At 41.3% G+C, this 27,135-nt stretch overlaps 1 protein-coding gene across 1 annotated transcript in view; it reads right to left on the bottom strand.

Annotated features, from left to right (window-relative positions):
- Positions 1–4,559: 4,559 nt before the first annotated feature.
- The window catches only part of APLF (aprataxin and PNKP like factor), a 176,473-nt gene continuing 153,897 nt past the window's right edge, over positions 4,560–27,135 (bottom strand). Inside the window, exons 9-10 of the mRNA XM_083175813.1 lie at positions 12,392–12,438; positions 4,560–4,945 (exon numbers count right to left, since the gene is read on the bottom strand). Of these exons, the coding sequence (XP_083031939.1) occupies positions 4,722–4,945; positions 12,392–12,438 (271 nt within the window). The 3' untranslated portion in view covers positions 4,560–4,721. The remainder of the gene's footprint in view (positions 4,946–12,391; positions 12,439–27,135) is intronic.

Raw genomic sequence — 27,135 nt, 5'->3', positions numbered from 1 at the left:
ATCATCATAATACATGGTGCTACAAGGTTAAGCAAATCTCCCAACTTTCAGCCGGAGGTACTCGGGACTCCCGAGTGCGTCCCTGCGGTGTGCTCCCAAAAAAGGGGTGTGGCCTCAGTGGAAAGGCATGGCCTTGTGGAAATACTGTAGCTGCTGGTCTCAACCCCCTATGGGAATATCTGCTGGTCATGCCCCCTTGTCTTAAGGAATAGAAGCTGTGCGCATTCGCACAGCATCTATTCACTGCTTTACTAGGCAGAGCAGCATGTGGCAGAGGGGAGTCCCGTACGATGCGATCCCAATGCAATCTGATCGCATCGGGATCACATCACATGGCATGAATGCGATCTGCATACAACTTTGATATAGTGCAGATCGGCACTATATAGTCAAGTCAGCCAAGACTTTCTGCTTGCAATACGTGAACGCGCACTGGGATCGCAAGGGTAAAAAACCCATGCGATCCCGATGAGATCTTGACTATATAGTCAAAATCTCATGCAGATTGTACCCGTGTGTACACACCATAAGAATCCAGGTATACTATCTGGTCGTAAGCTTACAGCAACTTTGCTTTTCAAGTTGAGGCAGTTACCAACACACCTGTTGTAAAGTACCTAGGAGAATAGTTCTTTATTAGAAGATGCAATCTTTTGCAGAACACACCAGTTGTCGTAGTCATCATCATCATCTGCTAATAAAGTTCGGTACTTCTGTAGTTTCATGGCGCCGTGCTACTTCCGGGTTCTACGCTCGCCACGAAATATGTAAAAAAAAAAGTAACTTAACTCCATGCCAACATGGATAGTTCATACCCCCACTATCCATGTTGGCATGGAGTTGATGCTAAAAAGCGTGGCGAGCGTAGCGAGCCACCGAGCCCGCAGCGTGGGCGAGCGAAGCGAGCCCCGCAAGGGGACTCAGACGCACGGCGCCATACTGGCGCCGTGAAACTACAGAAGTACCTAAGGTTCTCTTTCTGTGTGAAGTCTCCATTCCTGGTGTGATCATGTCTTCTCGCCGAATTGCGATATTTGTAACTTGTCCAAAAACACAAGGAGGATGGAAACATGGGTCCAAAAAAGTCTGAAAAACATATTTCTGACAGACCATTCTGAACAGAGCTGCAGAGCTAGTGGCGTTATATGAAAAGGTGTTTTAACACATTTTAAAATGGGATGATGAACATTTTGTTTTGTTATTAAAAATCTTATTTTATTATGACTTCAGTGGAAAGAATTTAATTTCTGAGAATTGTTTTGCAGAGAACCTCAATTAAATATTTAAAGAAGTGTAAACCGTTGGGAAAAAACGCATTGTAAATATGGTCTATTAAATTATGGGTCATGGATTATTTTATATATATATATATAAATATATATATATATATATATATATATATGAAAATATTTCTTTTGTTTAATCCCTTTCCCAAAGCGAATTGAATTTCTAGCTGTGTAAGTAGATGATGGGAAACAGGCTGGGCAGCCAGTGACATGCTTCCTGATGGAATACAGATACGCAGATGTCACATTCTTTCCTAAAATATGCAAATTAACTAAATGTAACTTCATGAGAAATGAGTACCTAAATAATCTCACCAAAGAACTTGTGTCATGGAGTATAGGATTATAAACTTCTTGCATTAGGATTAGTTGCCCCAGATTGTAGGCTTCCACACGCAGGGTCCTCTACCCTCATGTGTTCACCGCCACATTGCCCACAGTGGCTCCAAGGGGCTACTTTTGTGGGTTTATACAGTACATAGCCAGATTAAGAGGGGGATGCAGGGGATAGTGTACCCCGGGCCCCCTCTGTCAGGGGGCCTCCCGGCCAGAGCACAGTGACACTAGAACTTTCCTAGTATATAAGTAGTACAGAGGCTGCTGCTATTCTTGCATGTCACAAGATAGATGATAGAGTATACTTTATTTTTCTGTGTGTATTTTAAGGTGGTTCGAGTTGTCTTTGTTCCACTTCAAAATCACAAGGACGCCGCCGAAATCCTGACTGCTCAACTGCCCAACAGTCACAATCCCGACCAACAGGGGCTATTTTCAATCGTGGCAGTTCCCGATCCCGACAGAGGTAGAATAGAATCTGCAGTATTGCGAGTGCAGCAAGTCCCCCCCCCCCCCCCCCACCACCACACCCCACCATCAGCCTACCGTCCGATGTCGGCATACTGACTGTTAGGACCCGGCCTTCGGCAAATTTTAACAAACCCACTTATTAATGGCTGTGTACTACTGAACAGAACAATATAAATGTAATAACTAGTACTTTTATTGAACAAAATAGGTCTCTCTTTGCAGCAATTTAAATATATATTCTGTACACTTCCTCCATGTCTGGACTTCATCTAAACAACTTGGTCTGCAGATATCCATCTCCTGGAATCATTGTATTTTACTGGTTTTGCAACTTCCTCTGGAATTCTGTACAGGTTCACGGATTTAAGAATTCCAGCTGCTCCTTGGTCTCCTCTTGGAAATCTATCTAGACTGTGCCCACAGTATAGCAGCACTAAATAGAAAAGCTTGGGACAAGAGCAAACTAGAAGACCAAGTGTAGCAATAATAGCATCTAAATTGTTAAGAAATGATTGAAAATGAATTATTGAAACATAAAGAACAATTATGTAATAGCTTGTGAGTTGCGGTAAGTGCCTGGATATCAGCGATTTAGCCTCAAGAATTAAAATTTTGGTACTTGTTTCCTAGCACGGCCACAATCTTAAGTAATCGTGTCCCTTAATTAAGGGACACGATTACCCCGATGGACCCGATTTCTTTTGAAATCAGGTCCATTTTGCCGGCTAGGAAACAAAAATCGGGTGCATCGCGTCGGTCGGGACCATTAACATTGGTCCCGACGCGACCGACGCGATGCCCCCGATATTTCCATTGACTTCAATGTTAAAAAAAATTTTAACATTGAAATCTTGTCGGGAAGTTAAAATATCGGGGGCATCGCGTCGGTCGGGACCATTAACATTGGTCCCGACGCGATGCGACGCGATGCACCCGATTTTTGCATAGGATTCAATGTTAAAAATTTTTTTTACATTGAAATGGTGTAAAAATGTCAAAAAATGTGAAATGGGTCAATATGACCCATTTCACATTATAAATGTCCCCGTCGTCGCCCCACGATACACGCCAACCCGAAGCGTGGCGAGCGCAGCGAGCCCGCGAGGGGCGGCGGTACGCGTCCTCCGACCTTTTCATGCCCTACTATCCACTAGGGCGTGGAGTGAGAATAGAATAGTGTGGCGAGCGCAGCGAGCCACCGAGCCCGATGCGTGGCGAGCGCAGCGAGGGGACGCGGATATCTTCACAGTTATACGCGTCCCTTCGCGGGCTTCACAGGTGTCCGTGGCGACGCGGACAGCTGTGAAGCCCGCGAAGGGACGCGTTTACCTGTGAAGGTATCCGCGTCCCCTCGCGGGGCTCGCTGCGCTCGCCACGCTTCGGGCTCGGTGGCTAATTGGGCGCCCTGATAATACACAAGTACCTAAATGTGATATTACATTTAGCGTGGGCCAGTGCATATTGGTTTCTCCTCAAAATAAGCATGCTTTTATGTACACATTAATTTGGAAACGTATAAATAGCTGTTAAATACAAGCTTTTTAGGTAAGGTGATACTGCCTACAGCAGTGGTGGGGTCATAGCATGGTTCCTCAGGTACTGTACACCTAACAGTTCATGTGTTCAAAATATCCTAGTTGATCCATGATAAAAGTGGGTCTGGAAACTAGATCCATGATTACAGTGGGTCCGGTTAGGGTCACTGAGGACTGAGTTTGGCCTCCATTGTCCTAAAGATAGCAGACATTTGCTTTTATTCTCTAATCTGCACCCAAAAAATTGTAAATCTTATTGGCTGCTATGGATATCAATACCTTTTATGCAGAGAAAACGATGCAGGTTTCACAAAATGCCCCATTATGTACAGATGGAACACCTCTCATTCAGCTCCAGCACTCGCCAGAATGTCCCCGCTGGCGAGCGATGGCTGGGAGGGACTCTCAATTTTTTAAACATTTTTTAGCTTTACCATCCACATGGACTTCAATGGGGAACGATGCACTTGGCCTGAAGCATGGTAAGCATATGCACTACACTAATTAAGGGACCAAGTGCTCAGGTTTCGACATTGACAAACAAAAAATGTGAAAAACTCACATCAAGCTTTTGCTTGTGCTGAACTAGTGCATGTTAACCTGTTCTCAATGTCGACCTTTTGGTGTCGACCTATTGACGGTCTACCTAGACATGGCGAACGAATCCACACCTCTTGTAAACAGGGTTAACCTCTTCATTAAAGTGCCACACCAACTGCATGTGTTCATGTCTCCATAGAAACAGGACAGATGTTTCGGTATAAGACTCTACAATTGTCCTGCATAGACTGGAATTTATAATTTTGGAATGCAATGAAAATATTGTAAGGAAATATACATTTTTAAAACCCCACTAGAATAAGTCTGAAAATAATTTTATTTAAATTTGATTTATTTTATTTAAATAAAATTACATATATTTTTAATATTAAGCAGTAAAGTAGAAAATAGGTCATATTAATATAGACAAATATACTATTGATTTCATGCAACATGTTGTAAACCTGAAAATGAGAATCACATAAAAACTGCTAAATTATAGAGCATCACGGATTTTGCTTTTTTTAATATAGTAACAAACATTAAAATAGGGCTAACATTGTTCATCGAGTTTTCTATTAACAAATCTTTTTGCTTCTTTTAAGAGCAGTTTCACATTTTCAATGTGAACCTCCTTAGAGTCTGGCATCCAATCTGAATCTTCATCGGTGTTGTCAAAATCCTCCTCCTCGTCATCATCATCAATGAAGCTGTCTTCCAGGTCATATACATTAGGGTTACCATCATTGTCACTGTCATCGTCCAAAACACTTCTTGCTAGAAAAAGAATGCAGATAATTTCCCTAATTATGAGATTATAATTAAGAGATTAAGGTCGGGATTTAATGAAGTCCGAACTCAGAGAATGTTTGGGATCACGGACAAACTCTGTTTTTACAAGGAGGAATCATTTACAAGGCATGGTTGCGCTTTGTAAACGATTACCCCTTTACAAAAACATCCAAATTCGATCGGAACCCTGTACGCCTGCTGAAATCATTACATCCCACTCACAAAAGTGCACAAGTAAAATGACCTACACAATACAATCTGTAAAATATGTAAACACGTATTCACAGCTAATGTCATACATGATTAAGCTAAAATCAACCAGCATCGACCAATTTAAATCAACATGCTGTCATTTAATTACTGTTTATTAAAGGATAACCACTACTTTCAATTAAAAAATAAATATTAGCAGGAATTAAGTTAGACATAAAAGGTCAGGAGTGGTTGTACCAATACCTGCCATCAATATTTTGTAAATGGAAAACAATCTGCCTTTTTATTTAAAAATAAATATTAGAAAAGATACTGTTTGTACCGTGTGAATTGCTACGAATTGTGTGATGGAGTTTGCATTTTCTTCTTACATACAAGTTGTAATGTACAGAGATTACATTTTTATTGTACTTTTTGATCATGCTTTAATAAAAGAAAAGTATTTAAAAAATAGAGTAAACAAACACAAAACAATTTAAATAAATCTAAAATGAAAAAATGTAATTTAAAAAAATCTGGCCCTGACAATAAGTTGCTGTTGGCAAGAACAAAGCCACTAAAAAAAAACAGAGAGATATATGGTGCCCTCTCGAAATTACATGTGACTAGTCCAACTGATTGAGATTTTGTTTAAAACTTAACCTTTATTCTATTTTTAAAATAAAGAATGTGCAAAAAAGTATGGAAATGGTGTTTTAAAATGGTGATCTAATGTGTCCTTCTGTCTTATCATTAGGGGATAAGGAATATTGTGGAATTACAGGGGACTGGAATAATAAAGCATTCAGAATCAAAACAAACTTCGCTACTTGTGTAGTTTCATGGCGCCTGATATATCAGGCCGCGATATCGGCAGATATATCAGATGCGATATCGGCAAATATATCGATGCGATCCGAGGTGAATTTTTACCTTTTCATAACCCCACTATATATAGTGTGGTGAGTGCAGTAATCCATGTCCCCTCTCGGGGCTCGCCACACTATATAAAATCAACTCCATGCGTAGTGGATAGTGGCGTTATGAACAGGTAAAAAATCGCCTTGGATCACATCGATATATCGGGCGATATCACATCCGATATATCGGCCGATATCGCATCCAATATATCGGGCACCGTGAAACTACACAAGTACCCAAACTTCTTTCAGGAACAAAGCCACCTTATTTTGCAATTATGCTATAAATAATTTTTACTCTAAAAATGAGGAGAAAAAAATAATAGTGGATAAAATGGAAAAAACGAATAGAACTACTAAATGTGATAACCAATAGTAATATGTACTAGTATTTTTAAAATGGAGATAGTGCATCATAATACAAAGTGAAAAGAAATTAATTTGCATTAAATAAATCAATATCTTAAATGAATCAACAAAAGGGAATTGCTGAATATATAACCCATAAGAGAGATCTATCTGTCTAATGCAGTGGTAGCCAACTCCAGTCCTCTAGAGCTGCCAACAGTTCACAATTTCTAGATCACCTAGCTGGGGCACAGGTGCACTCATTACTGACTGACACATTATAAATGATCCACAGGTGGAGCTAATTACTTCACTTATGATTCTGTGAGGACACTGGGAAAATGTTAACTGTTGCTAGCTCTCGAGGACTGGAGTTGGCTACCCCCGGTCTAATGCTTAGAAGCTCATGCCCTAGGCATCCTTATGTCCAGGCCTCAGGCATCTCCATGTAATGAGAACAAAAGTGATGATGAATGGTATTTATATGTATAAAAACCTTCCTCTTATTACTATGTATTAGGGCTTCTAAATCCACAAAAATCAGAAATCTTTCAACACTTAAACAATAATCTGAAAATGTCACCTAGAATGCGGCTCATGAAAACGGATTGGTAGGCTGGCTAACCAAATTACTAATTTGTTCCTTCTTCAGCAATCTGTATGTGTGGTCAATAAAATATGCAGGTTACTGGTTTCAAGAGGAGGTAAAAATACAGAAAAAAATGTAATAATTGAAATCGATAATTTAATTTCCAAGGGAAACAAAAATGCTCATCCAACTATTTATTACTCAATGAGTGTATATGGATGGCAAATTATTAAAATAATAGCAATGATTATAAACTACACTGCGGTTGCCCAGAATAGGACACAGTTACTTTTAATAGCTTAATCATCCATTTCTTCATAACAAAAAATATGGATGCAAACAGAAGAGGCAAATATAAGGCAAATGCACCTATAAACATGTAAACTCCCCCTTGACGCAAGAAGCAAATGCAAAAATTACTATCTTATAGGTGAAAAAGGTCCAATATAATTAAAATGATTTGTGAGACAATATAAACTTTGTGGCTGAACAATATCAGATGACATGGATACACTTGTAAAAAACATGTTGTGCGTTTGTTAAATATTTTTGTTCCTCAATATAGATGAAGGACCTTTCCCGGCTAGCAGTTTGATCTCGGATGCTGAACTATGACATAATGGGGTTTAGGATAGAGTCCACATTTCTTTTACATGGGGAGCAGGGGAAGGAGATGCCTGTGGACTTAAATCTAGAAATCCCATTAGAATGGGAAATAAAAAATAAACAGTGTTATGGTAAGAAGTGAAAAAATATAAAAGACAACTAGATAACAGATGCAACTACTCTAGGTCCGTCATTATATAGCAAATAAAAAAAAAACTAGACAAACCAAAAATTCACAAAACACAGCAAATCGTTACTGATTTTACTGATACCTGATAGTTGGCGTACAACTCCAATGCGAGCAGGGCCCTCCTACCTCTATGGGGAAAAAAAGGAAGAGAACCACAGGCACGGCCAAAGCTGCTGTACAGGGAGTGTGTAATTCTCCCAATTATATGAAAAACAAGACCCAAGCTCCTGATGAAGACGCGAGTTAGAGTCGAAACGCGTTGAGCAGCTTCCAGCATCTCTCCACTGCACCACATTGCCTTTTTGCACTATACCAGGACTGCACCAAACTCTGCACTTTACTTCCGGACCAGTTAACTTTTGCCTCCAGGACTTTCACTTTTCAGCGGCCATCAGCAATATCATGCCGGGTATACATATACTATAAGGACTGCCTACAACAAATCTGCCTTGACACCCGGGCCCACTGGGCATTTATCCGGATCAGGACATATCCCATGCAGCTATACCATCAAGGAGACACTCCATTATCTCCCAGTCTCCCTCTGGTAAATATAACGTGCTGGTGCAATATATTGTGGAGCCCATTCTCATCAGAGAGCCTCTGTCCAATTATATTAATTGTTTTTAATATATAATTTTACTGTATATGGTTATTGTGAGAGCTCTCATCAAAATATTTTTTGTATTAATAAATGTTATATTTATATTTACATGTGGTAGTGTATACTTTTTTCAGATAAACCTAGCGCTGTACACCTACCCTCCCTCCTACCTCTATGTCTGTTTGTTTTTGCCCAGTTTGTTTAATCACTGTTGTTTCCTATTGTAAAGCGCAACGGTATATGCTGCGCTATAGAACAAACTGTAAATAATAATAATAATAATAATAATAATAATGTCTGCTGATCGGTGTACGCAATGAATCAGTTAATGCAATTGCTGTGCCGCTTGAGCCTCAGCATGATTGACATGCTGTAGCCATTTGGTGGTGGGGACAGGGAGCATTTTCTAAAATAGGGGTGCATCGCCCCTTTATTGAGGTGTACCGCAGCTAGTATGCCGGCACAACTTCACTAGCCCCCAAATGAAATCACTGACCTTATTGAGAATCCCAAGATTTACTCACATGGCGGATGTTCACGCAAGTGGTCCGATGGCTGTGCCCTGGACACAGCAGCGGATCATGTAAGCCAGCAGGAGGCAACTATTTCCATAAGATGCTTCCTGCGGCATTAGCAGAATTTAGCTGTAGCAGCTGCAACAACCGTTGCTACTAGTTACCGTACAATTTAGGTCCTTTTTAAATGGACAAAGATATGCTGTAAATTCTGATTAGAAAAGACAGCAAGGAAAATAATGAATCATTTTGTAAACGCCACGCACACATTATGCCAAATGATATAAATACTGTACTACACTGATGTGTTTTTCACACTGACTACTTTACTCCTTGAAACATCACTGAATTAAAAAATTTAATCTCGCAGATCGTAAACTCTCCCTTCTTAACCAGGAACTCGCAAGCAGAAAGAATGACAATGAATTTATGTCATGAAAGATAAAATAGCAAGTCTTACATATGAAGATTACGTTTCTCCTGTCTACAGCAAACAGCTGCGAATGCAGAGCTGCATTTTTCTAAGCTTACATATCTCAGCATTTCCCCACTGGGGCTAGACTAATGTTTTTGTCAATTGATAGAAATGGAAATCTGATGCATTTCCATAACCGCTTGCCTATTTTTGCTGAGAAACATTGGAAATACAAATAGCATAATTGTTATGCTGATAGTAACTCTCATGCAAATGCATCTATAGTAAAGATAGGCAGAGCAATATGCAGTGCAATAGTAATGTTATGGGGGGGAACAACCTGTAACTAATGAAAACATCAGAGGCGTGACCATGGAGAGCAAGGAGTAGGACGCAAGTTGCTGCGCTCTCCTGCTCCACTATAATGAGCAAAGATCCTGCTAAATACCCCCCAGTGAGAGTGAGACTTACCACCCCAAGAAAGGGCTGCCTTCCCGGTGGAGCATGAGAGCACTGGGTGGAGGCATCGTGGCATGACCCTGTAGACTAATCAGGCTGCCGAAACAGACAAAGCGTGTTGGTGGAAGCGAGCAGAGGACAGAGGGTGACCCGGAAGTGGACGCAGCACGTCAGCACTTCATAGAGAACCGGCATCTTCACAGAGAAGATGCTCATGCTGGGGAGACCCCACAGGTGACAGAGATGCCAGGGCTGAGCTTCAGCTATAGCAGGAGACGTGGCTGTGACAGAGCCGGAGCCAACACCTTTATACTGTAACTGAGCAGAGTGAAGAGGCTGAAACCCCGGGGAAGTGAGAAAGTGGAGTGAGGGCGCTGAGATGCCTGGAGAGCCGTTGGTGGCATCAATTGACAACGCAGTGCCGCTGCCCATCCTCAAGAAATCGCTAGTACGGCTGCAGTTGGGGATGGAAAGTTGGCCTTGCCTGATCATCGTGGAGTCAATGGCTGGAGTTCCCCTGCATGAGCATAACTAGTGAGTACAACTTTATTTAATATATACTCACTTTATGGCATATAAAGACTGAGCTCTCGCCGGTTGATTCAAGGAGGTGCTTGCCTGGAGGGTGCCCCCCTCCCCTGACTTCAAACCCAAAGTGCAGCAAGAGCTAGCTACCTTCATTGGTGCCTAGGACCTGAACTCTGTCTATTCTACTAGTGCCAGCTTTATACTGTATCTTTATAATCATTATGGGGAGAAGGAGAAAGCAAATTTAATTTCCCTATGCCAAAGCAATTTAACCCCAACAAGATATAATGGGGAAGACACAAAATGCTGTGGCTGCAAATCGACTGGCAAAATTTGGAAGAGCCCCTGAAACTTCTACATATTCCTCCAGAGGATTGAGATCCCCCCAGTTACTCACCGGAGGTTGAAACACTGTCCAAAAAAAGGACAATCCTTCTAAACAAAAAGTTGTGGATGCCTTGGCAGCGAGTGAGGGTCACTTGGCCATTAAAATAAGAAAAAGTCCAGGAAAACTTAGATATAATACGCCAGTCAGTACAATGAGTCCAAGAGCGGGTGAAGGATGTGGTACCCGCACCTCAACGATAGAGGACATGGTCACCCCATTAGTGGGGAAAATTGAGGATATGGCAACCCAACTAAAATTAATCAATGCAAAATTGACAGTTGAAATAATTGAAATAATTTAATAATTTAAGATTTGTGGGACTGCCTGAGAAAATAGAAGGGACTACTCCAGAATAATTTATAAAAAATGGCTTATTGAAGTATATGGCTGGGAGGCCTTCTCTAAATACTTCACTGTGGAAGAGCCCATAGAGTCCCTATGAGAGCACCCCTCCGAGCGCCCCCAACGAGGACGTTTATTGTAAAAATTTTGCATTATGCAGACCGGGACGCAATCCTGAAATTGGCAAGAGTTAACAGCACATTAGTTATTGGGATAACATGAAGACCCCGGTATTCCCAGATTATGCCGGTGGAGTACAGCGGGAAAGGGCACAATTTTACCCAATTAAAAATGCTTGAGGAAACTGGAACTTAAATATGCAAGGATCCTTCCAGCCAAACTGCGTGTTATTTATGAGGGAACTACAGTACAAAACTTTTTCCTCACGCCAAATGAGGCAGCAATTTGGGTGGATGGTAAATCTAGTTAAAAAATGGTCAGGGGTTTGGGAAAATCCAAAACATGCCCTGGACATATTAGAGAAATAAGATAAAAGAAGAGCAGTTTATTTCAAGGTTTGAACATCTAAATTTGACAACCCAGATTTATTACATAAAATTTAAAATAGGTCCCTGGGGTAGGGTCCCTTTAACTCGGACAGGCCAAGTTAACTTAGTCAAAATAATTATTCAACCAAAAATACTTTATATATTACAGCACTCGCCAGTCTATCTTCCCCGGAGAATATTCCGGGTGATTAAAAGTCTGATTTCCTCCTTACTATGGGAAAATAAGAGTGCCAGATTGAGATTAGACATTCTAACCAGACAGAAGAATGAGGAAGGACTTTCATTACCAGATTTCTGGTTATATTACCTTGTGGTGCAATTGGCCCATTTGGAAGCATTGATGCAAACAGGGAATGAGAGTGGGGTGTACCCTGAATGATAGGGTACATGTCACTTCAGATGCTGCCCCAATAATAAGGCAGGCAATTATGACTTGGAGACAAGGAGAGATCCTTGTCTCCAAGGATTGGGCGCTCGCGCGGAAGTGTCCCTATTCTGACATTGATAATGTTGGGAGGTATGCAACCCCATGATAAAGAGGGAACCCTGAACAAATTCACACATTAAGTGTTTCTTGTTATTATTGAACACATTTCAGAGGGTATTTGGTTAAAAAAAAAATACTAAACACCCACTTCAGAGGTACTACATAGTGGACAGCCTCTAATCAGTGTTTCACTTAAATATATAGTTTTTTAAATATGTATTCTGTGGGATTTAACTAAACACCACACTTATACCATTAATACCACTCAGTAATGTACACATCTTTGCATTTCTAGGACAAGTGGCTTCTTTTCTAAGCTATAGAGAACCATATTGTTACCTGGTGGTTTTGTGTGCTTGTATTCCAGCTTGTGCTGTGGATTTTTCCTGAAAGAAAAACAAACAGATTTATGCACAGCAGTACATTGACAGATTGCTGGGATCAACTCAAAGTATAGGCTAAAAACATAAAGGCAGCCAGACTGTAGAGTTCAATTCAAAGAGTTACAATACACACTCTCTGTAATGTTTCTCAAACAAACCCAAAGTATCTGTAAGTGGCCCTCTCTATGAAGCAGAACCGTGATTTAGCACAAAAACTGTAGCTTTAAGTGTGGTATTTATATCAAGTGCTTTTTATTGAGTTTTGAACCATTCCAACAATAAACACAACATCTCAAATACTCCTTTCAGATCGCACCTAATTATCGGGTTTGTGCGGGTTTGTTGCCGGTTTGACCCGGTGTGGAAGTTGAATTTGCACTTCTATGTTGCTAATGCATTGCGATCGTCATTTACGTAATTTAACTACGCAGTTTTCATAGTTTAGCCTAATGAAAGAACCAGAAAAATTGATTAATGGCGAGTGTGATGCATTACATACTAATCATTGTGATATTCCTAAAGCATTCATATTATGTATTTTCATTAATGTTACAATATTATAGTCCCTGTACTATTATTTGATGTTATTAGAATCACTGTCACAGAGGCAACCTTGCTGGACCCATATTAATACCAAGGAATGCACAGACCCAGAGATATCCAATAGCTTGAGAAATAAAGGTTTAACTACGAGCAGGAACAATGGGCCATAAAAGGACTGGTTAGAACTGGTTACAACTATTGACCGGTCATGCTTATAGAACGACATCTGTAGCACAAGCAAGAAGAAAACAATGAGAAGACACCTGGATTCCTGGCTGCAACCAATAAACAGCAAGATTGTCCCCTCAGCCCCTTGCCTATAAAATAAGTTGCACACATGTGATCTATCCAGAACATGAAGGGATCCTGGGGGAGCACGTGCGATCCGATATGTGCGTCTGTGACAGTAATTGATATATGTGTGTCTGTTGCATTGTGATAGCTGTACCTGCGTTTGTTTGATATATATATATATATATATATATATATATATTTCTGTAATGTAAACAATTGATACTCTGTATTGTAATGTAGAATCGGTTTTCCTTTCAGTGTTTATTACCCTTTGTATACTTTTGTCCATTAGGGACAAAATATACTAGGACACGGGGTTAGATCCGTTTTCCCAATATAAATGAATGGTCTTTGTGTACTTATTCTTTAATACTTATTGAGCATCTGAATTGCTTAGAAAGCATTGACACTATATAGTGAAGTCAAGTATAAATGTAAAGTATTGGAAAGCATTTGAAGTAAACAACTATGTTTGTATTGCAATTCATATTATATGGATCACATGCATAGACGATCTAGCGGCTGTACATGAAGTCACTAACTAGGGTGGTTTGCTAAGGGTAACAGACCAAACAAGTGCAAGGTTACGGAAACAGCGTAACTATTTTATTGTCCACCGGTTAGTAAAAATATAAGTATTAATACTGGTAATTGATGTGATCTGAAACGGCTTACCAGGTCCACCAAACCGGCAGCAACACAGCATTTTGAAGCAGTAAAAAAGCACGGTTCTTACCGGTTTGTTGCTGGGATGCTGTGCAGTGTGAACGGGTTTAATTGGGTCGAGTAACCTGGTTCCTGTTCACATCGATGGAGGAGGCAGTGCTTGGAGTAGTGTCAGCTCCAAGCACTGCTTCCTCTCCCACCTTCGATGCTGCTCCGCCCCCATGAGGGATTATAGCCCCTGTAGGTCGGTATCATAACTGTCGGGCTTTTAACAGTCAGAATTCAGATTTTGGTCTACCCAAATGTAACATGGGTGGTATGTGTTCAAACTGAAATCTAAATTGCAGTGTAAAATGATTCCTTTCAAGTCCAAATGTCTAGTCAGGCTCAACAACGATAGCGCTAGTAGCAGATCCAATGGTGAGCCACTTTAAATTAAGAACATTAACATCGTTCAACATTCAATGTAGACCATTTTTGAGTAATAAGAAAAATAATTACAATTAAATTTAAACATTTAAACCAGACTTTGAATTGCAAAAAAATTTTTTTTGCCGTGCACGGAAACAAAATAACTCGCCCAAATATAACTCTCTTTGCACATGTTACATTTGCCCCACCAGCAGTGCACTTGGTTTTGTCCATTCCTTAGTGCAAATAGAATATACAAAAAGTGCGAATCCCAGGACTTACTCAGCCACTGTGATAGAAACAGTCGGATCGGGGCTGGAGCTGACGTCATACAACTTCCCCTAAAGTTAACACCGCAAACGACAGCTTTCTGTCAATCAGCTTGCGCACGGCCAGCGAATAAAAAAATAGCAGGAATTTAGTGCAGGAAGGCCTTGCTCATGCATCATTCATACTATATGCCATGTGCCAAATTCAGTGCCATGCAATCGGGTTTGAATAACCCCCTACAACTGCACAGCTCTGTCCCTTCCATAGTTTTATATGAGTATATTGCCACATTTTGAGAGATAAACCATTTAGCATGGGCGAATTGGCATGAACTTGGCGCAACGAGAGTGGCTATTTGGAACAGATTTAAAAATATCTGAATCTCGCCCTATGACAATTAGTGGTATAAGAAGCCATTTTTCTTGCACTGTTTGCCCAGAATGGGCAGGCTAACAATATGATAGAATGATCATTAGCTGTGGGTCTACCTTATATAGTGTGGCCAGCCTGGATTGCAATACCTGATATCGGCTACCAATTTGAAGGGGAACACTCTGCTGCTGCACATTAGCAGTAACTTGATAGCTGATGATTGTGGTCAGTTGATTTATGGGAGTAAAAGCAGTCCATCTACTTAATATATTTTCAATGGGTAACATAACTGTATGCATGAGCGAGTAACCAATGCTACTGCAGCTGCTGCTTAAACATGCAATACAGTAATGCTGACTGAGTCATGTTACAGTATTGCAAGATAAAAGAGTAAAAGTAATAGCACAACTTAGTGCTGTGCGCAGTGTCACGTTACCTATTGCTGTGTCTGTATAATGCATATGTGCAAACTAAGGTCTAGTCTTTCATTTAGATGAATATTAAAACAATTTCTGCACATATTCTATGAATTTAAAGAAATGGCAAACAGGACAAACAAAACAAAATAACAAAAATGATTTTCTGAAGTAGCCAGTTGAGGTATTGTGGAGTGCCACCTGCTGGCCACAAGGAGTAACTGCATTATAAACAGCTACACAGTAATTATTCCAAGTGTCCATCACATACATTTATAATTATCACTGCACTGAAAAATCCATTCCAAGTGTTTGTTTGGCTAGAGAGAACATCCTTTTGCGATAGTTCTCAGCATTCTTGGAAATGTGTTAAAAAAATAAGGGAAAATTATCATAGAGTAAAAAAAAAATTACATTCCCAAAGCACAGCAATACCAACACCAAAGCAGGTATAGCAGAATCAACCTTATCATTTATTTATCAAGTGGTATAAAACTCTGCAGCACCAGACAGGTGGTGCTGTAAAAAACATCAACTCGAAAACTAATTATACATAGGATTAGAAGGGTGTAGGGTCACAGACAATGTCTAGTCAGAACAGTCAATACACTGACAATAGTTAGACATGCATTAGTTAGACACTGACAACAGTTAGACATGCATTAGACACTGACAACAAAAGTAAGACATGCATTAGTGTTAGACATTAACAAAAGTTAGACATGTATTAGTAAGACCAGGGGTCCTCAAACTATTTTGCTCTGGGACCCCTTCAGAAAATAATTTTTTTATTGTCTGAAGGGGTTTTGCCGCCGTGAAACTAAACAAGGACCTAAAAAAATGACAGGACCCCAGCAAGTTACTGCAGAAGGTCATCACATGTGTAGTCAGCAGACAGCACATACATGGCAGCTTTGTGATGGGAGGAGTCTAAAATCACAGACAATTCAACAGATTTTTTAGACTCCTAGAATCACTGACTGAGATTAGAAAAGTCATTAACCTGATGATCAGCAACATGGAGTCGCGACCCCGTACTGAGTAGGTCCGGACTCACAGTTTGAGAACCGTTGAGTTAGACATTGACAAAAGTTAGACATGCATTAGTTAGACACTGAAAAAATTTAGACATGCATTAGACATGGACAACAAAAGTAAGACATGCATTAGTTAGACATTGACAATAGTTGGACGTGCATTAGTCAGACAGTGACAAAAGTAATGACGCAAGTAAAATGTTCACATGGAAAATCAATATGTGGAGATGGACACTGTAAAGGTGTACCGCATCCTCTCGCATGCCTCGTGCACGGTGCCTTGCTGCACACAGCACACTATTCCATTCTCCCTCTATGCCCACTGGGATGGTAAAGTATGAAGAAGTTGGTTTAACAAAGAAGTTGGTTATTGGGATATTGAGTACATTGGCTTGTCTAACTAATGAATGTCTAACTTTTGTCAATGTCTAACTAATGCAAGTCTAACTTTCAGGTACTGTACTAAAAATTGTTATCTTAAAGGCACCTTACACTAGGGTGATTTACATGATGTGTATTTTTCCAGAGCCTGCGAGTCACAACAGCTACTTAAGTATGTGATCCTTCCGCTTGGGAAGGTCCCAGCCTGCTCAAGTGCAGAACGTGGGTGACTTCTCTGAGGGGAGAAGGCACCTAGTGTATGCCCAGCTTAAGTGGTACAGTAATGATGCCTCAAAGCAGCTCCACCACACCAGACCAGGGGGTATCATGCTCCAAACACAATTTTTACCATTTTTAGTGCCTCTACCTACCTATATGTAGTCTGCAAATGCAAGAACCCGATTTATATAAGTATAATTTAATGGTTTGTTTGTGTGTTTGTGTCTACGGATGTTCCAAGATAACTCTCGAATGCTTTAACTAAACGTCTTCATTTTGCACACTACCTTATTTTAAGGGATGATCTAAGTTCAAAGATGTGTTTAATTGGACAACCCCTTAAGGGTGCCGTCATAAGGGTCCATGCTATTTCTGTTGTTTTCATGCATTGTGATACGTCGTTGGAAATCGTATGACTTTCTGAATACAACACAATAAACAGACTCCCTTAAGTAGACCCTTAAAGGCTTATAAGGGTCAATTAAATAAAAAACATTTTCATTTTACAAAACTTTTGACAAACTGAAATTAATAAGCGACTCATCGGCAGAGTCTGAGAATTGAACACTGTAGATATTGTTGTAAAATCCATATGAGATCAATGCATACTCAGTTTTTTTTCTCTTGATTGCAGAATCATAAACTTTTGCTCGTATCTCGGACGGGCCATAAGACTAGTACTAAATAAACACCTCCAAGGGCAGTAGGGAGGTGTGTTACTCAAAGCTGAAGCATACATGTCAGAGATTGGACATCCCAGGTGGCTCAAGGGGGATTGAATGCCTACTGTCCCGAAACAGGCACAAGGCTTCCAAAAACCAAGTGTCCTGGCCACCAGGTAAAGAAAGGCCTCCCAGAACGAGCCTTCAATTCACATACCCTCAACTCTGACCCTCAGCTTCCCAACTACAGAGCTTAAATGGGCAGGGTGATAAAGAGATCATGCTGAGTTCTTTCACTGATGATCTAGGCATTATAATAGAAGGGGACACCATGCTGAGACTTGTGCCACACAAACAAATGGAGTCAAATTATTAAGGTTCTATGCATAATTTTTGGCCAAAAAATATAGGCCCACCTACCACAACCAGGTGACATCAGATAGGTCCTGAACATTCTTAAGGTTCTAATCCAACGTATGGGACCCCCTGGGCCAGCACAACTCAACCACCCCACACAACACTAGAAAGAATTAGCAGTTTAAGTGTTAAATATAAAGCCATGGAATTTACTATTCATACTGTAATTCCATGTGAGAATTTCACAGCTTCCCAAACACATGCAATGAATAAAGATAAGCCTCCAGAAAAATAAATACCATTCAATGCTGAACAAATATCAATACAATAAAAGGCATACTTATTTACAAAAGAACACAAAAATATGCATTAGTGACAATGATGCATAAAGAATATTGGAATATGGTTTTGTGTTGGCAGCTGCATCATTAAATTATTTAAAAATCATTATAAAGATGCTAATGGAATTACTAGTACCCTCATATAAAGCAAACAGCCTGAAGGACAATGATGTTGTCAGTAATAGCTTGTCTGAAGCAGGGAAGTAGCTATTGTGGGTTACTGCGGCAACTACTGTGTGGATCAAGATATCAAACTCTGGACTAGAAAATTAGAAATGGCATAACTCACTTGTGGATGACAACAGTGTAACTTTTCCATGCAGATACCAACCCGGCACTAATCGCATGGGATATCCGACCCAGCTCCCACTTACAGCAATGGGGAAGCCCCACCTCCGGACTTAAGTGTCCTGCGGTCAGTATGGTGGTTGGGCGGGGGGGCTGGGGCGCACACAGCCTCCGCTGCTGTCTGCTGTACTGTGCAGACAGCAGCAGAGCCAGAGAGGAGGTGAATAGATGCTTGTATGCGGCATCCATTCACGTCGAGGACAGGGGCTGGGGGGGTGCATGGAGGCTGGGGACAGCATAGCAGGTTACATTGGTGCCTGGGCTTGCCCCCAGTGCGGTGGTCCGAGGCCCCGATGTGGCGATCCCAGCGATTGCAGATGATGTCATCTCCAATTGCCGCCCCCGTTTACACTGCTGGTCAGCACTGCAGTGTAAAAGGTGCAAATCTCGGATCCGACCTGGCTTGGAACCGTGTTCAAAATCCTGGTTCGGATCCGGGATTTTGGTGTAAAAGGGGTATAAGATGCTCTTTTGCTTTACTGAATCTGGCTCTACCTGTGTGTCTTTATTTGCACCCTCCCAAGAGTTTTTGAATTAGAAATATTGATTTGTAGGACAATAATTAAGAATTATTACCTCTAATGCTTGCTTGAAAGGTGCATCATTTTGTTACAATGTAAATATATGTTGCATAAAAACGATGGTTTTATGTTGTAACAACTTTATTTGAACTCCTGCCAATAAATTTTACTTCCAATATTGAGAGTCTAGGTTTATTTATTTTTATTAATGATTCATTGGAAAGCAAGGGGGAAAACAAAGATATTGATCTGTAAAATGCTTGTAAACTGATAACTAGTATTATTAATACAGCATAGTTCTGTACACCAACAACTACATTTTATTTGTGTTTTTTTTTTTTTTTAAATAATCCTCCTGCTTATTTTGCCATTTACATCCTTTAACTTGGTGGATTTTAGAGGGCTATAAAATAAGCTGTTTTGGTTCTTTTATAACCCGACACTGCCTTGAGGAAAACAGGTTTTGCTCTTGATTTAATATAAGGCATTGAATTGTTTTGCTGCAATTATTTAAGAGAAAATATGTCAGCTTGTGTTTCATAGAAATGCATCTCAGCTTCAAAAGTTCCATGTGTGTAAGAATGGGTTTGAAACGAAATCCCGGCGGTCGGAATCCTGGCGTTCCAAATCCTGACCGCCGAAATCCCGACAAGGGGGGGGGGATGTGGATCGCCCCCCCTTGCAGGCTCTATGCTCTTGCCACGCAGCGGGCCCGGTGCCTCGCTAAGCTCGGCACACTTATTTATTCTCCCTCTATGGGTGTTGAGGACACCCATAGACGGAGAAAGTGTCAGGATTAAGGCAGTCGGAATTCTGGCAACGGGATTTTGAACGCCGGGATTTTGAACGCCGGGATTATAACTGCATCCCGTAAGAATATTGTACATTAAATAGTTATGCTTGAAAAGGTCATGTTGACAATTAAAAACTCCTGTACAGGCAAAATTACTTTTATAAATGCTTAATTATGTTAGAAAGTTTAAATAATTGGGAAGCTTGCGGTATGTTTTTCTACTGTTCTTAGATATTGGGCGGTATTCAATGTGAATACCGGTGACGTGCAGCGAATCCTGTTTAGGATTCGCTGCACATTCGCCACTGGTCGCTGCGTTCCGGAGCCTCGCCGGCTCCGGTATTCAACGAGTCAGGGGCTCGCTGCCCCTGACCAGCAAATATGAGCTCCTGCGGCGAACGCCGCAGGGAGCCTGAGGACGGTGGCAGGCAGGGAGATGGAAGTCTCCCTGCCTGCCCCACAACGTTTGTGGGGGGGAGGTGGGCTCCCCGGGTGCCAGGCAGCACAGGCTGCCCCCCGGGGGTGCCAGGAGGGGACCGGGCATATTCACTACACCTGATCATGAATATGTAATGATCGGGTGAAGTGAATATATGAATATCTAAGGAGCGGCTCGGCTTCGGCCCCCTGCTGGCTGGTCTGTGTAAAAAAATAATAATAATTTTTTTTATTTTTTATTAAATATATATTCATGTGCTTACAGCACATGAATAAAAATAGCATGCCCCTCCTCAGAATAAAAATTCCTGATTTTTTTACACCAAATATAAAAATCAAAACACTTTATTTTAAAAGTTCACCTTCCACTTCACCATAAAAAGATAGCGATTGCTACTCGGTGAATCATGGCGAAAAAAACCTTGAAATGTATTCGCCATCTGGTCATTGAATAGGGTGATTCACCGTTTTAGTCAGAAATTCGCCTTACAGCACAAAATTGCCATAAAAACCTGGCGAATCAGCCTCATTGAATACCGCCCATTGTGTATTGCATTATGACCCATCGGGCATACTATTCATATAGTGGGAATCAAAAATTAAACAGAACAGAGCACACTCTGACACTACAGATGAGTGATGCATTTCTTGATCAAAAAACAAATATATTCAGGTGCAATTTTCTTTATTACTTAACATGTAAAAGCACATGAGATTATCAGTAATATTTAAACTACTCTAAAGACCCATACACACTTGAAGATTTTAATTTCAAAAGACTTTGCCAAAATCTGTGAGAGATATATCTTTCACCAAAGTAGTGCGTACACACTGAGTTATTTTCCCCAAAGAGCGAGAGATTTTCAGGAGGCGAAAGACTTTGCTGAAAATCTTTCATTATAAATGGGCTGGGTTTAAATTCCAAGGGTTCCATACAGATGGAGCCGGCCTCTTTCTTGCAGGGGCTGGCTATCCTATCGCCAGCCCCCATCAGCGGCTGCCTCTGGCCAGGGGCGTGCGCGCACGAGACGCTTGCGCGCGCCCCGTGGCTACAGAGTTGGGTGAATAGGCACCCAACGCTATTTCTCCCGTCGGAAATAGCGGTGGGGGACCGCTATTTCCGACGGGAGAAATAGCGTTGGGTGCCTATTCAATGCAGTCTTTCTTGACAGCATTGAACAGGCATCTCGCCAAAACAAGCCCGACTTTAAAAGCAGTCTGCGTCATTTTGACGAGAACAGGTGTGAATTGTCGAGCTCACAGCCGGATCTCAACAATCTATGGCCGTTTCTAGCGTCCACAACCCCTTTTTGGCACTCGAAAGGCAAGATATTGAATCCCGCTTGCCGAGAAGCAGTAGAGCGTGCCGAGAATGGGACCAGGACACGACTGTTAAGACAGTCGGGACCCAGGATTCAATAACCCTTTGAATGCCAACATCTCTGTGAGAGATGAGCCATAAAATATACTAAAAATGCCAGCACCGCTCACATTTGTTATATAAATTCAAATAAAAGATCTTGTGTGAAAAAAGAGTTTATTTCCTATAAAAGGTAAATATTACAGGTCATTATGATGAATGAAAACGTTTGCTTGCAAATTTTCACACCCATTTGGACAAATTCACTTGACACTCAAAGGGTTAAATTAATTTATATTTAACCCCTTCCCGACATTTGACGTACATTTACGTCATGGCCGGGATGTACTTCCCGACACATGACGTAAATGTACGTCATGACTTCAAAGTGTCACCGCGTCTAGAGACGCGGTGACAGAGGGGACATCTTCCCTCATTGCCCAGGGGGGGCAGCGATGCCCCCCGCCATGGGCGATCACTGCGATTGGCTGTTCAAACGTGAACAGCCAAAAGCAGCGTTTACTGCGTGATGTGTAAAATTTAGACTCTGCTGCCCCCTAGTGTCCAAAAAAAATAAAAGAAAGTTGAAATAATGATGTAATAATAAAGTTTAGATATGGTCTATGTTAGTTATTAACTATTTTGAGTGGTATGATTATTTGTCTCACAAGCAGAAAATTTAACATTTTGCAAATAGCAAAATGTTCAATTTTTTTACGACATATTGGTATTTTTCACAAAAAAAAAAAAACTGTATCGACCAAAATTTACCACTAATTTAAAGTACAATGTGTCACGAGAAAACAATCTCAAAATCACTGGGATAAGTAAAAGCAAAAAAAAGTTATCCCCACTTAAGTGATACATGTCAGATTTGAAAAAAAGGGCTCTGTCAGGAAGGCAAAAACATGCTGCGTCGGTAAGGGGTTAAGATATTTGGAGTAATTTTGTGCTTTTTTGATACAAGCTATAAGTATCAAGTAATGCCAGGAAATATAAAAGAAAAGATTGATCGGTACTCTTTACCTAGCACGGCGCCCACGATGTCCATCGCGGTCATCGGGGGTAAAAAATCGCGGGCATCGCGTGCACTAAAAAAACGGGTGCGACGCGATGCCCGCGATTTCCCATAGGGATCAATGTTAAAAGTGTGATTGGACGCGATTTTACTGTTCAATGCCCGCGATTTTTCCATAGGAAATAATGTTAAATGGGCCACAGAGCCCTAATAGTCCCCCTGAAGTCTGAAATGGCCCCCACAATTGTTAACGCCACCCCACGATCAACGTGAACCCGAAGCGTGGCGAGCGCAGCGAGCCCGCGAGGGGCGGCGGTACGCGTCCTCCGACCTTTTCATACCCCCACTATCCACGTCGGCGTGGAGTTGAGAATAGAATAGTGTGGCGAGCGCAGCGAGCCACCGTGCCCGAAGCGTGGCGAGCCCCGTGAGGGGACGCGGATACCTGTGAAGCCCGCGAAGGGACGCGTTTACCTGTGAAGGTATCCGCGTCCCCTCACGGGGCTCGCCACGCTTCGGGCTCGGTGGCTCGCCACACTATTCTATTCTCAACTCCACGCCGACGTGGATAGTGGGGGTATGAAAAGGTCGGAGGACGCGTACAGCTGCGCTCGCCACGCTTCGGGTTCACGTTGATCGTGGGGTGGCGTTAACAATTGTGGGGGCCATTTCAGACTTCAGGGTGACTATTTGGGCTCTGTGGCCCATTTAACATTGTTTTCTATGGAAAAATCTCGGGCATTGAGGCATTGAACAGTAAAATCACGTCCAATCACACTTTTAACATTGATCCCTATGGGAAATCGCGGGCATCGCGTCGCACCCGTTTTTTAGTGCATTTGATGGCCGCGATGCCCGCGATGGGCGCCGTGCTAGGTAAAGAGTACCGATTGATCTTTCTTCACGGGATAGAGACAGAGCAGCGGAAAGAGGGGGTGGTGTCAGAGAGTGTACTTGGCACACTGAGGTCCCTCTTTAAGTGTGCATTAAAAGAACAAAAAAGAAATAAACACAGTAATTTAAAGTGGCTACTCGGACGCGCTGTTCTCATCTCGATCCTTACTTTGTTGCATTGATCACAACTTGAAACTGCCGTACTGTTTTCACCTGTAGCTACTCAGCCATGATATTATCATCTTAGTAACACCGTACCTTTTTCATATACTGAGGGAGGAGTTATCCGGGTAGGTTAAATTGTTAGCTGTGTAGACAACGGTCATTTACTAGACCGCTATGGCAGGTGCCATAAAAACTATGAACTTTGACTTTTTATAATGATGGACTAAGATAATAGCTATCATCATTAATAATTTGTTATAATTTCACAGGAGAATATTCATCACTATACAGTCACCATCAGACCTGGGTTTATATAGGTTTATATTGCGTTTTATGATAGCTAAAATTCCACTACCAAGTTGTACACTACCTAATATACCTAATTCGCACTTAGTCTTGTTTTCGGATTTTAAAAATCCAAAAAGGCTAAAATTGCCACGTAAATGTTTTTATTTACCCTTTGAGTGCCAACGTTGCAGTGAGAGAGCCTCAAAATATATGTTAAAAAGGCCAGCGCTGCTCACAGCGACTGTTGGCACTCAAAGGGTTAATGGCACTATATTGGAAACTACTGAGGAGAAAAGGGATCTAGGAGTCACTATTTCAGGTGACTTAAAGTCACCTGAGTCAGTACAAGTACAAGAGTCAGATTTGCACACACACTACAGTATATAAGCACAGGGGTACCTGCCGGCATTATACACATGTGCAGCAGTATATACCGCTGGAGATTCGATGAGGTTTGAGAAGAGATGTGCAGAAAAGGTAGCCAGGTAAGGCACTGCCTCATCTGCCGGGTGGCTCCCTGACAGTCGGGATTCCGACAGTCATTACTCCGACGTCGGAATCCCGACTACTCCCTCGTGGGGGTCCATGACCCCCATAGAGGGAGAATAAAATATGTGGCGAGCGCAGCGAGCCCACAAGGGGCTTCATTGCGATCCCCCCCGCTGTGCAGTCGGGATTCCGACGTCGGAGAAATGACTGTCGGAATCCCGACTGTCGGTGTGTTATACACCTACCATAGACTTTTTAGTCCAGAGTTTTGACTATAATAAGTTTTGAAAATAATAAAAATGTATTTATTTTATATTAACCCTATTTTAAAGCATTACCCACTGTACATTTATAAATTAGAATAATACTGCCTACTGTATTTGAGATTTTTCCCTCCATGGGTTTCCTTGTTCCAGCTTGTAATAGTTGGTTCCAGCCTTCTATTTCACAGCTGCCTACATTCAAATTCTGAGGTACAGTGAGCAGTTCCCGTCAGAGCTGCTCCTGGCGATAGAATCTTCATCCGCCAGAAGGGGGCACGCGTGCACGAGACACTTGCGCGCCCTGTTCCGAAGGCGCCCTCCGCAGCTCCCCACAGCGCCCTATGATTCCTGCCCTTCTAGCAGAGACAGGCAGAGAAAGCGCTCCGCGCCAATGTGTTTACAGGGACGCGCGTCCCCGTCAGATGGAACGCCTCTCTGCCAGAGATCGCCAGCTAAGGGAATCTAGCTGGGTGAGAGGCTCTCCATCTGTATACAACTACCTATTTAATTACAGGCTGTACACTATACTCCTCAGGTGCAAGTTTTTTGTGTTGAGCAGGAGGAGCAAGTGTTGTATTACCAAGAGAAAAATATATAAACAACAGCACAACAGTGTTTGTTCTGGATACAATAAAGATAACCGGAAAAAAAAAGCTGGAGACTTGGTATTACTAATTAGTATACATTTGACACTTCTGAAGGTGTCATAACAATAATAAAATAGAGGAGGCACAATTGAAGGTTTGGGGTACCAACTACACAGTGCTCATAGAGACCAAACCCATCCACTCAATTTCTACATTGGAGTCTGTATATCGGTCCTTATAATTATAGAAATGGCTTTGTCTTTTTACCAGAAAGTTCTGTGATCACATTATTCCATATAGAAGATAGTTATTAGAATAATGGTTCCTGGAAGCAGAGCCACAAGTAGCAGGTGACTCAGTTCTTGAAAAGGAAGTTATATTTCAACAAAGGTGAAGAAGATAATTAACAGGGACGAGAAAGACATATGAACGTAGATGAGGTCAGGTCATGGCCGCATTTGGAGATAATCAGTGAGCAAAAATTTCACATTGAAGGAAGAGCTGCTTTGTGAAAAACATACAGGAGTGAACACTATCCAAGTGTGGGGTAGATTTATGAAGCAGTGATAAGGGAGGAGAAGTGATAAAGTGCCTGGTACTTTATCACTGGCCAATCCGCTCCTGACTGTTAAGTTACAGGCTGGGTTTAAATAGGAGCTGATTGGCCGGTGATAAATTACCAGGCACTGTATCACTTCTCCTCCCTTATCACTGCTTCATAAATCTACCCCTGAGTACCTTTAAGCGCATAAATTCACGCAACTTGTATGGACAAAGCAGCACAGTGGGGAAAAATGTGTCTTAACCCTTTGCAGTCCAATTTTTTTTTTTTTGCAATTCAAACAGTCTGGTTTATATGTTTAAATTAATTGTCTTTTTTTATTATTCAAAAATGTTCTACATTGAATTGTGAACAATGTTAATGTTCTTATTTTAAAGTGGCTCACCACTGGCCCTGCTACTAGCGCTAGGGCTGTTGAGCCTGCCTAGACGTTGGACCTGAATGGGTTAAAGAACACACTGAACATAGTTACATAAAGATAAATTCTCTATATTTATATTTTAGACTAATAGGGTTTACAGATGGTTCGATTTAATCTATTTTTCCATTTGATTTTGCTTATATAAGTAAGATCGAATTTGAAAATCAAACTCATTCAATTTCAATCCCGAAGCACGGCGCTTAAAAAAAAAACCCTTTCAGGCAAGAATATATGGTACGGATCTGTACTATAAAGTTTAAATAGAATGCTTATGCGATGCGATTCGATCCCGATCAAATTGGGAGTGAATAGAAAAGGAATCACACCATGTTTGTACATCCCTCAATTTACAGTACCAAAGGCCTACTGGAGATGCGAAATACATTGCGGTGGGTATAACTTTATAACAGCATATAAGGTGTCCGATAATTTTGTTACATGACCCAGAATTAAATATTTAGGCCGAAAGTGTCACGGGGTGACAGAGCCTCCGTGCTGAGAGAGGTGCTTAAGCCCAGATCACGAAACACATGAGATCTGTGCTGAGCAGGGTTTTGCCCATGCTTATATGTAAAACCCAGCGA

The sequence above is a fragment of the Crinia signifera genome, chromosome 3, assembly GCF_055691185.1.
Source record: "Crinia signifera chromosome 3, ASM5569118v1, whole genome shotgun sequence".
Classification (NCBI taxonomy): Eukaryota; Metazoa; Chordata; class Amphibia; order Anura; family Myobatrachidae; genus Crinia; species Crinia signifera.
This window is presented reverse-complemented; position numbering and strand designations above follow the sequence as displayed.